The 13,663-nt window shown below is 44.9% G+C and overlaps 1 protein-coding gene across 1 annotated transcript in view; it reads left to right on the forward strand.

Moving 5' to 3' along the window:
- The first annotated feature begins 782 nt into the window (after nt 1–782).
- Nucleotides 783–13,663, forward strand: part of LOC110486200 (sterile alpha motif domain-containing protein 14) — a 32,393-nt gene continuing 19,512 nt past the window's right edge. The window contains exons 1-3 of the mRNA XM_021557624.3: nt 783–1,474; nt 7,290–7,342; nt 13,187–13,344. Of these exons, the coding sequence (XP_021413299.2) occupies nt 7,303–7,342; nt 13,187–13,344 (198 nt within the window). The 5' untranslated portion in view covers nt 783–1,474; nt 7,290–7,302. The remainder of the gene's footprint in view (nt 1,475–7,289; nt 7,343–13,186; nt 13,345–13,663) is intronic.

Here is a 13,663-nt window from a genome sequence, read left to right on the forward strand (position 1 = left end):
AAGACAATTGATCTTTCTATGTTTTAGCTAAACTATGCAACCGAGTGAGAGCACCAGTCACACTTCTTACGCAAAAACTTAAGAAGCTGCTCAAGAAAAATGAAAAAAAAAGATGTTCATATTCCTCAACAATATCTTCAGATTTAATGATTTTCTTTATGAAAATATCTTCTTACGAATTTAGCTTGCTATCTAGCTAGCAATGGCAATCATGTTAGCATATTTCCTACTGAGATTACTGTTCTAAATGTTCTTGGGTTTAAAATAGTCAATACTGAAACGTTCAGATGACGTTTGTGAGTGAATTAAACATGTTCAATTGCTTTCATGAGTTTATTCTCTCACTGCCCTGAGTTTAAGACCAGGGTTTAACTATCTTGGAATTAAGAACAAATACCCAAACTTTATTTTTTAGGATTTTATTTCTTCTGAACTTTTTGCTTAAGGAGAAACAAAAGAAATAGTGCAAGAACATGTCCAATAACCTTTTTGAGGAATAGGAACTTTCTTCATAAGTTTATAGCTAAGGAAAAAAATTCATTTAAGAAGAATCTGGGCCCTGGTCTTCTGGAGGAAAAAAAACCCGCTTGTTGCCGAACCCTGCCATAATGTATCTCACCAGAGCTCCGCCATATTGTATCTCACCAGAGCTCCACCTTAATGGCCAGGTGCAGCTGACATCTCTATTGGAGGACTGTAACAGATGCACCTGCCTTGAGAAGTGCATCTCCTTTATCCTCCCTCCATCCCCTTTTAATCCTCCTCCTCTTCCTCCTTTTCAGTGTCTCCCCAGGGAGATGAGAGACATCTCCTTGAGTGGCCTGATAATAAGCTGAGTGGAGCGCTGCTGACGGACACCCCCCTTCTTCCTTCCTCCATCACTTCTTCCTCCTCCCCTTAGGCTCTTACCCCCTCCCACACACACACACACACACACACACACACACACACACACACACACACACACATACACCAGGGCTGAATCACCAGGACCTGCTTCAGAGCGATGCCATCTCCATCATACCAGACAGCTGTGCTTGAGTGTGTGCCTACCTCAGCCTGCCTCTCTCTCTTTCTCTCTTGATTTTTCTCCTGTCCCTCTCGCTTTACCCCACCCTTCTCTTTCCTTTCTCTCTACCTTAGACACTCTCATCCACTCCCGCTTCTCTCTCCCTTTCCTCCCTCTTTCACTCCTCCTCCCTCTCTCTCTCTCTCTCTCTCTCTCTCTCTCTCTCTCTCTCAGGCTGTCCTTGACGGTGCTCTGTGGAGGAGCAGAGCACTGTAGTGCTGGGTTGTGCAGGAGGAAGCAGACAGCCAGCCTTTGCCCAGTGGATACATTCTGTTCCGTCTCTTCCAACGCTGCTGCCGTTACCCGGGATACGCATTCGGCCTGCCGTGCTGCCAGGGGAGTCGAGGGCTGATGTCAGTCTGCCATGTCGGCTGAGTGCCAACCTAAGGGGAACGCGTTTTAAAGGTGAGCTGCACTGCCTTTACCTCCCGGACTGTTTACCTTGTTGTTGTCTAGATTTAGATCTTGTTTCCTACTCTTTTTCTTCTCCGCCCTTCTCTGCTCTCATCTCTGTTTCTGCCTCGCTCTTATCATCTCTGTTCTCCTCTCTTGTCCTCTCTCCATCTCTCCCTCTCTCAGCCAGCCAGCCCTATCCTCCGACAATGTTTTTATGTTGTTGGAAACAAACCCCCTCTTTTGGGAACAAGCTGTGCTTGCTTTGGGATGTGTTTGTCTCGTTTGGTGCGGTCATTTACGCCAAGCCATCCTCACTGAACAGAGAGCTTATTAGATATTCAGCTGCATTGACCCATGTAGTTCTGTCTGGGTTGTTGTCAGGCTATTAAAGCTACTGTTCACTGTTTTCCTTCACTCCCCTCGTTTCCCTGATTTCTCCTGAGGTATATACCCTCCTGAAGTCTGTTGCAACATTTGGCAATCCTCTGAAAGTGAGTTATTTTAACTCTAAAATGTAGGAGATTAACGTGTTCTATGCATTTATTTTTCTTCTGGGTATCTTTCTAAATATCTGCCTCCATCTCTCTTTCCATCTCCCCTCTCCTCCTTTTCTTTCTCTCTCTCTTTCTCCATCTCTCCATCGCCCTCTTCCGTCTTTCTCTCTCTTTCTCCATCTCTCCATCGCCCTCTTCCGTCTTTCTCTCTCACGTGAGAGAGTGTCTGTCTTCCCCCAGGGTTGTTTGTGTTGTTCTTAACACGTTAACACACAGATGGCACACGGCGTGTTCACACAGCCTAATGAGCAAGCCCCCTCTCATCATGTCCAGTGATAAAATACTGCAACTAATGGGGAAAGACACACTGTCCTTATAAACCACAACGCCCCATAGGACTGTGTCGTTGCTGTCTGAAAGGTCTTCCTTTCCTAGTTTCCTTCATGGGCACTGACCTGTGAGGACTCAATTGGTTAGAGAAAAATAATGGAGTTATATCCCATTGTCTCACCTATCTGTTACCATGGGGAAGGTTACAAGGAAGTGAAGCAATGTAAACCTAGGGCGCCAGCTTGGACTCAACATAAGGTAGTGGTGTCGTAGTTGTGGACAGTGTAGAATGGTACATAAAGTTGTCTAGGACTGAGCTTTTGTAATAGGCCACGTTCCTCCAACTGTCTGGCCCCGTGGCCATCGCTCAACCCCCAAACCTGTCTCTGTCTGCGGGAAGTGATTAGGCCATATTTCCTGCCCCTCCCTTCATCCATCATCCCTACCTTCTCTGACACTGTTGACTCCTCCTCAAGTGGGTAACTGGTTGTGTGGCTTTATGGAACCTCTGAGAAGCTGGCTGTTCTCATTATTGTTATGACACAATGTTAAAGTGTGTGTGTGTGTTTATAATGCCATTATCGTTGATATCTTCTGTCTTGTGATTTCTTTATCATCAAGGTTTAGTGTGCGTGTTCGCACTTGAAAACCCCATTTGTCATATATATTGAGTATGTGGCAATATATGTCCTGTCCACACCTCATGCATGTTTTAAGGAACCATGTTCTGGCGAAGAGGCCACCCCATAGATTTGTTGGAATAGGGGTCATGAGAGGGAAGTGGGGGTTGGGTTTAGGCGTGCGGTGCCTAAATTGCATCCCCTAGAATCGACTGTTAGCCCCCACTCCTTTTCCACATACCATCAGAGTGGGTCAATGTCTGCCCAGCGAGACTCAATTCTGCTGCTAATACGATGAGATTCCCTCAGACATCCCGCCAGGGAGGGAAGGCAATGACATTATTATTATTTTTCCCAACCAAACCACGCGACGTGAACGGTGAGAACCTAAATCACATATTTAAGCAGATTGCAGATGAAGTACATTTCACCTTTAAAGGTGCACTTCAGGATTTTGGCCAAATAAGCATTTATTTCCTTCCTTGAACTTGTGAAGACATTTTTTAAAATGTTTATGTCTCTGTGTGCAGTTTGCATCCCTTTAAACCATCAGTACAGCACGTCCTACTATTCAATCAGCTAGTTGGTTTATGGAGGATGATGCTCTGCTCGTCACTGTCTTTCTCCTCATCTCAGTCATCTGCTGCACTACACTACAGACAGGACGTTTTTCTCTCTCGCTCTCCCTCTCTGTGTGTGTGTTTATGTGTCTGTTGTATCTGCCACACACACACACACACAGCTCTATCTCAGGGCGTTTCCTCTACGCGATGCACTGCAATACCCTGCACTGTCAGGAATCTCTGTTTGTGTCCCTCTCCGCTCCCCCTCTCCACAACAAGAGGATGGATTGATACACTAACTTTGGTGCACAGCTCTTACTAGAAGAGGTTATCGAATGGATGACTCATACAATAAAAAGCTCTTACCATGTACAGTACCAGTCAAAAGTTTGGACACACCTACTCATTGCAGGGTTTTTCTTTAGTTTACTATATTCTACATTGAAATAACACATATGGAATCATATAGTAACCAAAAAAGTGTTTAACAAATCAAAATAGATTTTATATTTGAGATTCTTCAATGTAGCCACCCTTTGCCTTGATGACACCTTTGCACACTGTTGGCATTCTCTCAACCAGCTTCACCTGGAATGCATTTCCAGCAGTCTTGAAGGAGTTCCCACGTATTCTGAGCACTGGTTGGCTGCTTTTCCTTCACTCTGCGGCCCAACACATCCCAAACCATCTCAATTGGGTCGAGGTTGGGTAATTGTGTAGGCCAGGTCATCTGGAGGTGTGTTGGGTCATTGTCCTTCTGAAAAACAAATGCTAGTCCCACTAGCATTTGTTTTTCAGAAGGACAATGACCCAACACACCTCCAGATGACCTGGCCTACACAATTACCCAACCTCGACCTTTGTAGCCCAAAACCAGATGGGAGGATGTATCACTGCAGAATGTTGTGGTAGCCATGCTGGTTAAGTGCTTCACGGTGGAAAACACACATGCAAAGATCATCCGTTCACGGGGGTTGGAACCAATAATCTCAAATTTGGACTCATCAGACCAAGGACAGATTTCTCCCAATCTAATGACCATTGCTCATGTTTCTTGGCCCAAGCAAGCCCTTTAGTAGTAGTTTCTTAGCAGCAATTCAACCATGGATGGGGCGGCAGGGTAGCCTAGTGGTAAGAGCGTTGGACTAGTAACCAGAAGATTGCAAGTTCAAACCCCCGAGCTGACAAGGTACAAATCTGTCATTCTGCCCTGAACAAGGCAGTTAACCCACTGTTCCTAGGTCATTGAAAATAAGAATTTGTTCTTAACTGACTTGTCTAGTTAAATAAAGATAAAATAAAAATGAAGACCTGATTCACAGAGTCTCCTCTGAACAGTTGATGTTGAGATGTGTTTGCTACTTGAACTCTGAAGCATTTATTTGGGCTGCAATTTCTGAGGCTGGTAACTCTAATGAACTTATCCGCTGCAGCAGAGTTAACTCTGGGTCTTCCTTTCCTGTGCACTTGAAGTGATTAAAGTAATGATGGCTTTAATTATTCTAGCTGTTCTTGCCATAATATGGACTTGGTCTTTTACCAAATAGGGCTATCTTCTGTAAACAACCCCTGCCTTGTCACTATACAATTGACTGGCTCAAACTCACAAAGAATGAAAGAAATTACACAAATAAACTTTAAACAAGGCACACCTGTTGATTTGAAATGCATTCCAGGTGACTACCTCATGAAGCTGGTTGAGAGAATGCAAAGCTGTCATCAAGGCAAAGAGTGGCTACTTTGAAGAATCTCAAATATAAAATATATTTCATGGTGTTGATGTCTTCACTATTATTCTACAATGTAGAAAATAGTAAAACTAAAGAAAAACCCTTGAATGAGTAGGTGTGTCCAAACTTTTGACTGGTAAATGATTCCTTCATTAAGCTAACATTGATGTTTTCATCCCATTTTTGTATATGTTTTTCTTGCCCTTTTTGTCTGTTTATTGATGTCTGTCTTTTCAAATACAGGACTTATCTTAGCATTCCATATGTTTTCTGTCTCTTACCCGGACTCACAGCTACATGCACGCACGCATGCACAGAGAGCATTCACCCCCCTCCCACACACACACATTCCCGTGTTGGGCTAACCATGCTGCTGTGTCCTGCCAGGGCTACAGGGCCACGGGCAGCAGGCAGCAGATGGCCTCTCTCTCATGGGTCCCCTGCCCACTCACCTCCCCTCTTCCCCTCTGGGCTGGTGCAGTCAGCACACTGTTTGTGGCTTCTCCATCTACAAACCAGGGGAGATTTAGGCTGAGTCCCATTTCTATCAAATGGTCTCCTTTCCTCATCTCCTTCCTCTCTGATGATCATTGATTTAAATGACTGGCTGTCCATTACTATTAAATGGTCACCCTTTCTATCCATTTTGACCATGGCTCTAAGACTGCGTAGGTGGAACCAAGGGGTTGCTTGGGCTTTCATGTGGCAAGTGATAGGAGCATGGAGCTATCTGGTGTCACCATATTCAATGAGTCCTTCCATGAGACTCTTGACGGTGTCGTAAAGGGGATGCTGCCTAGCACTCGCTGTACTACCGGATGAGTAGCTGAATGTCTGAAAAACAGAGGGTGCATCATTCATGATGAAGCTGCACTTTTGGATGATGCTTTCTTTGTCCCGAAGTTGTGCAGAATTTTTTAATGCGAAGAATGAAGTGTTTTGAGGCAGTAAGTGTATTATTGGCTGGATTTAACCCCCAGGCCAGTTCTGGTAGAAGTGGATTTTGACGAGAAAAACAAAAGCCCAGCTATGTTTTTTTTTTAAAGAAAATAATCGGCCACTCTTCTCAGACTGCAACAAACTACTCTGTCCAATGCTTTCAACAGTTATTGTAGTTACCAGTACTGTGTTCCCCAAGCATCTATTACAGCACAGAGCTACCATCCGTTAGAGTTTTCTGATAAGGTAGAATAGATCTAAAGGATACTGTCCAGAGTGTCGATTGCAGTTCACAGATAAGATAGGGGGGTTAACGGGCACAAGATTGGGTGATTCGCAGGACAACCCAAGCTAGCTTGGGGCAACATGAATCATCTTCATTTGCAACAATATTCCCACAACCTTATTCATCTTCATTTGATCCTGAATGCTCTATTTGTTTTGTTTGTGGAGTTAAGTCTAAGATATATTTCACATTTGATCCACTAAAATAGCTATACTTTATACTACAGTGTAACACCCTCCATTTGAGATGTAAATGCATGAACCCCTTTCCAGCCCAAATACACACATCATCCATCTTTATCATGCAGCCATTCCTTAGGAAGGTGTGGAATCCCCAGTGTGCGTTTGTGCTTTCCTCTCATCTCTCCATCCCTCCATTCTCTCTTCTTTATCTGCATGTTTAATTACCTGGCGAGCAGGGAAATGGGTCAGCAGTGTGATGATCAGCTGAGCACTCGCGATCAATCACCCTGATGACTATGCTCCCGGGCAGATGTGCCCATTAGCGCATGAGTGTGTTTTTATGTGCGTGTGAGTGAGTAGAAATTGGGGGGGAGGGGGTCGCTGCTCATTTTCTGGTAAATTCCTAATGTGATTTCCTTGAGGGTTCTCCCAGGGAGAAACAGACACGGGGCTAACCATTGTAGCAGACAGACGAGACGAGGAGGCTTGTTAGATGATGGGTGGTGAAGCTAAGCTAAGGGCTGCAGGCCGACTAAACTTGTCGATATACATAAATGCATCGACTCATTGCGCTCTGTCTCTCTCTCTCTCTCTCTCTGCACTGTAGTCTGTTATGTTTTTGTTTCTACAGTACCTAATCTAGAATCCTATCACCCCCGCCCTCTCCGTTATCTTCACAGTGCCCATTGCGCCATGTCTGCCACACAGCTGGAAGAGACAGAAAATGTTTTTGGTGAGTGTTTCTCTCTCTCTGTGTGTGTGTGTTTGTGTCTCGCACATTTAATGAGCGTTGTACATGTGACACACGAACAAAGATTGTGTTTGTGTGTGTGTGCATATCAAAGAAAGATACACAATATGAGGCACACAGACATGGTGTGTGTCTGACCTAAGCTCTGTGTGCTGGTCCTATAACTTTCTGAATGCCGTGGGTCAGGGAAATCTGTGGAACATGAGGGGGTCTGTTCTTGTAATGATACGTGGTAAGGCCTATGCTATGAAATCTCATGACTGCCCTTCTCAGCCAAAAGGGCGGTCTAGTCAGGCTACACATGCATGCAGACACACACACACACACACACACAAACACTCCATGTCCTATTTTAAGAAAATCAATTCCTAAAGAGGCTATGACTCAGACTTCTACATCACAGCACCTTTTGTATATAACGTTGTAACCAGCAGTGACCAAGCTACCTCTGTCAGAGTCCTATAAATACTCCCTATTCCCCTTCAGAACAGCTCCCAGGTCACCTCTCTCTCCCTGAATAAGACACCCCAGCACTAATGTGGAACGTCACCCTTTGTGTGGACTCAGCCGTTTGGGTCTCAGCGGCGTCAGGTCCAATTCCCCAATGTGCCGACTAGTGCATACCTGCCCCCCTCTACCCCCCTGACACTGTCTTATTGCCCCAAATGAGCTCAACTCCTTTGAAAACCAGAAATTGTAACGGTATTATGGAGTCACTTGGCTAACATTGAAACGTGCATCTACCTGCCTGTCATTCGCTGCCTCGGATGTGAGGTATATTTAGAGTCTGTTTGCATTTATGTGTGTGTGTCTCCACAGCACATCTTTCATAATATTCAGTCACTAAATTAGACAAAACAAAACAGCCAGTGGATTGGCCTGACAGTCTCGAAATGTTGGCAGTGGGCAACACCAATGCACATTTTTGAACTGACCATATCTTGTTTGCTTCGCCAGCTCTCTGCCGTTTTCTTAATATACTGTACACACCCACCCCCGCTTTCCTCTAGTGTGAGATTGACCTTCATACCTCTCCAGACAGGCCCACAGGGAAATATAGAGTCGGGGGGTAGTGCGCTCTGTATACCTTTAGTGGGGGTGGGTTGTAGTATATCTTTCCCCCACCTACTCTATGTACTGTATGGTCTGTGTAGAATCCAATAAGGGGTGGGAGGATGAGAGGGGGGGGGGGGGGTGGCTTGGTTTGGTCAATATTTAATGGTGCCTCTTAGCACAGAGACTAGATCTAATAAGAGCAGGGGGATAGTGTGCACCCGCAGGGGGGTAACCGAAAGGAAACAGAATAGAGAGGTGATTCTGGGCCTCTCAGTTCACCATCCTCCTTCACCCTGTTTTACTCCTCCTTGTGGTCTCGTATAATGTTGTCAACAATGTGAACAGGAGGGTTGACAAACTGGAGCCAAGAAATGTAGTCTTTTAAAGGTGAGGGATTCATCTTGTAAAAAAAAAGAAGCTTGTTGCGGTGGTTGTCTTTTGGGGTCGCTGTGCTTGGTCTCCCTTGACTCGCTCAGTGGAAACGTGGTAGAGAATGTAGGCGGGGGCGAGCAGAACAGTTTCCCTCTGCGGCGATTCGGCCTGTCTGCCTTCATTACTGGCTGTGTACATCCTAATAATGAACCACGGAGCCAGCCAATACACAGCTCATCCAATGAACCACAAAGACAATGTCATACTGAACTAGCAGTCACAGTGCTATCGTAGCACACAGCCCATAACACACTGAACCCAACCGAACGCCATACAGTTTCAATCTTCTAGGCTGAGAACTCCCATCCACTCAAGCCTTGCGCTGACGTTCTTTTATATAACGCTTGTTTAAGGCTTCAGTTACACTGAACCAAACCTTGCTTCCCGAGTTACAAAGCATGTATCATATAGTAAACCAGCCTTTACATTAACACTCGGGGAGCTAAACCAAACATGTGCAACCCAAAACAGAGCCCGTATCACACTCCAACCTAGCTCCGTTCCAACAGAGATGGAAAAGGACCTGCTTTAGGGCTAAATCAGGGGCCTGTAGTTATGGATGATTATCAGTGTTTGGTTGGCCTGCATCCCACAGCGAACTCACTCTGCTGTTGCTGTAGCCGTAGCATTGATTGCTAGCTTTACCTCAACCCACACACCACCTAACCAGGTAGAGGAAGCAGCACCAATCCGAAACGGCAAAGCACTCAATTCCATTCACCCCCAGATTGCATGAAATGTAATTTAATGAACCTTACACTCTACCACACTGAGTTGGAGTGTTGTGGTTTTGGACTCGATAGCCCAAGCTAGACCCAGTGGTGTCTATCTAGACAAATTAGCTTTGAGTGCTGCTTGAGTTTGAGCCTGCTGTGCAAGGACGTTACCACTCGACTACACCACTAGAGCAATTCACTTCTGTGCTCAATTCTATTTCTGGAGTGATGTGTGACACGCAGGGGTTGGAACCGATTTATTTTTCCCTTATAGTTCATAACAGAACTGTAACAATGTGCGCTGAGAGTCGGGAAACAAGTTCAAGGAGTGAGTGTTTTTAATAAAATAAACGGAACATAATACAAAAGAAGAATCTAGAACAACGCACAGACATGAAACGGAAACAATGACGCCCGGGGAAGGAACCAAAGGGAGTGACATATGTAGGGAAGGTCATCGGGGAAGTGATGGAGTCCAGGTGTCTGATGACATGCAGGTGTGCGTAACGATGGTGACAGGTGTGCACCATAACGAGCAGCCTGGTGACCTAGACCGGAGAGGGAGCACACGTGACGGGTCATGATCCCGGGGAACAGGAGTGGACCAGTCAACTCTGTGGAGGCGCAGGGAACCCGTCAATCCGGCTAAGACGCAGGAGCATGGCGACCTAGAGCGCCGGAGAGGGAGCATAACTGACAGTACCCCCTCCCCGGTGCGTTCGGCACCAGCGGCAGGGCGCCAACCCAAGGGACGATCCCGGGGATCAGGAGCGGACCGGTCACCCCCGTTGATGCGCGGGACCTGTCGCCGGCTGACTCATTCTGACTCAGAATATTTTTAAAAACTGTTCTAAAACAATATTTAAATGAGTTGTAGATAAATCGGTCACATTTGTGTTGCTAAGGAGTTGAAATAGATTTTGTTTTATATACTTCATTGAACCTCATGTCCTTGGTGTCCGAGTGTGTTCATCAACACTCCCTTCCTTATCGTTATCCCTGTGTCTCTGAACCCCACTGAGTGCCTGCATGGACAGTGTGCTGCCTGACTTGGCATTTCTACATGATTAAAGACCAATTACATTAGAGTGAGCACTCAGCCACGGGGAGAGAGGGAATAAGATATGCACATCAAGAAATATGAGTCTGAACTTTAGATTTCCTCTTAATTCTCACACATCACAAAGACTTGTCATATTTTCTCTCTCTCTGCTTTGATTTATCTCGCTTACTCCCCCCCCCCCCCCCTGAGTTGTAATTACTTTTGGTGTCGGTGGTGGGGATCCTTTTGAAAATAGGTTCTCAGCTATTTAGCCTAATGTTGTCCAGGACAAGATAATAATTACTATATATTCCAAAAATCTGTCCCAAACCTGAATGGCTGCAGTGAGCATCAGAGAAGAGAACTTCAGTGATATTGTGTTGTTCATAGCTGATAAAAGGTTTCACCACTTTCCTCTGTTGTATCTTATTTTTAGTCTGTCTCGGCTGACTGGCTGGTGTTAGATCCTCTGGTATAGGAGCGGTCCGGGCTGTTCTGTACAGTACAGTCTGTGATGAGATCTGAGCGTCAGCATGGTGAGAGAGGGGTATCAGATGAATCCTGTTAGTTGGCACTTTCGCTGCAGCGTGGCCGCCAATGACTCATCACTGGCCTCCGTTCTGAAACAACAACCGTAACAAGAGCACTTAGCTGTTGACTCACTCAAATCTGGCCCCTCTGTCTCTCCATCACTGTACTGATGCACATGTTCCTGAAGAGGGAGAAAAAAACACTAATACAATTGAATTACATGTGTTTAAAAGAAAGAAGTGAGAAATATATATTTCTCACAAGTAATAGATCAATTGAATTCTGTCAGGGGCTTTGACATTTATACATGTTTGATTCGGTAATTGTAATACATGAATCCCTACTACAGTGCCAAGTAAAAAGCTAATGTTTAGTAGAGGGTTAGAGGCACTGTGTCTGTGGATCGATACAGTGCCTTCAGAAAGTATTCAAACCCCTTGACTTATTCCACATTTCCACATGTTACAGCTTAAATTTTTAAGAAACTCGCCCATCTACACATAATACCTCATAATGAAGTGAAAACATGTTTTTAGAAATCTATGCAAATTTATTGAACATGAAATTCAGAAATGTCTCATTATGGGTATGCTTGATGCAGCCACCACCATGCTTGAAAATATGAAGAGTGGTGTTGGATTTTCCCCCAGCATAACGTTTTGTATTCAGGACATAAAGTTAGTTTCTTTGGCACGTTTTTTTTTATGCATGTTTTGGAATATTTTTTATTATTTACAGGCTTCCTTCTATTCACTTTGTCAATTAGGTTAATATTGTGGAGTAACTACAATGTTGTTGCTCCATCCTCAGTTTTCTCCTATAACAGCCTCTGTAACTGTTTAAAAGTTACCATTGGCCTCATGGTGAAATCCCTGAGTGGTTTCCTTCCTCTCTGGCAACTGAGTTAGAAAGGACGCCTGTATCTTTGTAGTGACTGGGGTGTATTGCTACACCATCCAAAGTGTAATGAATAACTTCAACATGCTCAAAGGGATATTCAATGTATGCTTTTTTTATTACCCATCTATCAATGTGTGCCCTTCATTGCGAGCCGTCTGAAAATCTCCCTGGTCTTTGTGGTTGAATCTGTGTTTGAAATTCACTGCTCGACTGAGGGGCCTTAGAGATAATTGTATGAGTCGGGTACAGAGATGAGGTAGTCATTCCAAAATCATGTTAAGCACTATTATTGCACACAGAGTGAGCAACATTTTACTCCAGAATTTATTTAGGCTTGCCATAACAAAGGGGTTGAATACTTATTGACTCATACATTTCACCTCATTATTTTGAATTAATTTGTCAACGTTTCTAAAAACATAATTCCCCCTTGACATTATGGGGTATTGTGTGTAGGCGGGTGACACAAAATCTAAATGTAAACAATATTAAATTCAGGCTGCAACATAAGAAAATGTGGAAAAAGTCAAGGGGTATGAATACTTTCTGAAGACAAGTATTCAGGTTCAATGTTCATCCCCCACAATCCTCTGCTGACTCAGTCACAGGAGAACGCCCAATGTGATTAAATAGATTCCTTGTCATGTATTTGGGGGCTGGGGGCTGGATGAATGGAGTGAGGGATGAGGGGAGGGGCGGGGAGAGATAATTGATGGAAACGCTGAAGGGCTCTCAGATTGGGGTCAAGAGGTTGAAGGCAAAAGGATCGCTCCTCTGGGTTCACCACAGATGGAGGATGTTTGAGCAGGAGGAGGACCAGAAACACATTTCACCTGATCAATTAAACTCCTCAGTGTGACATGCAAAGGTGGTATGGTGGTTGTAATCTCATCTTGAACCTTCAAGTAACACAGACATTAGAGGATTTTCTTTTGTATGCATGGATTTAGCTTTTGCCCTGTAGTTTATCTTTCTAGGTCCCAGGTGAAAGGAATCTATTGAAATAGCTGTAGTCTAACGTTTAGGTCTGGGCTTTCCTTGTAACGCATTCTGCATGGATCTGTAAAAAGCACTTCTGAAATCGGTCTCCAGTACTTATTTGAGCTTTTCTCTGTGAATTTCGTAATTTTCTCTGTGTTCTACCTTCAGACCTAAACGAGGCCATCCCAGAGACAGAGCTGCTGGACAACAGCATACAGAAGGGGCGTGCCCAGCTGTCCGTCAAAGCCAGGAGGCACCGCCCCTCTCGCTCTCGCTTCCGAGACAGCGTCAGTTCCACAGAGGGAGATGACAGTCTGGAGAGGAAGGTGAGTGACAGGCATGAGAGCCAATCAATCGGTGACAAGGACTCTCAAAGGGACAGGCACACCCACAAGACACATTCCTTTGTAGTCTGATGATGACCTTGTAGCATGTGATAACGGAAGGCAAGGGCCTTGTCTTGGTAATACAAAAAGAAAACCAGCCACGTCACGGACACCGACGCCTCGCTTCCAGACAAACTAAACACCTTCTTTGCCTGCTTTGAGGATAATACAGCGCCACCGTCACGGCCCGCTAACAAGGACTGCGCCCCAACACCCAAAGTGGAGATGTTGTTTCCCTACCTTCACCACCTGGGTCTTA

Source organism: Oncorhynchus mykiss, chromosome 13 (genome assembly GCF_057628025.1).
Source record: "Oncorhynchus mykiss isolate SJ-2025 chromosome 13, ASM5762802v1, whole genome shotgun sequence".
NCBI classification, from domain to species: domain Eukaryota; kingdom Metazoa; phylum Chordata; class Actinopteri; order Salmoniformes; family Salmonidae; genus Oncorhynchus; species Oncorhynchus mykiss.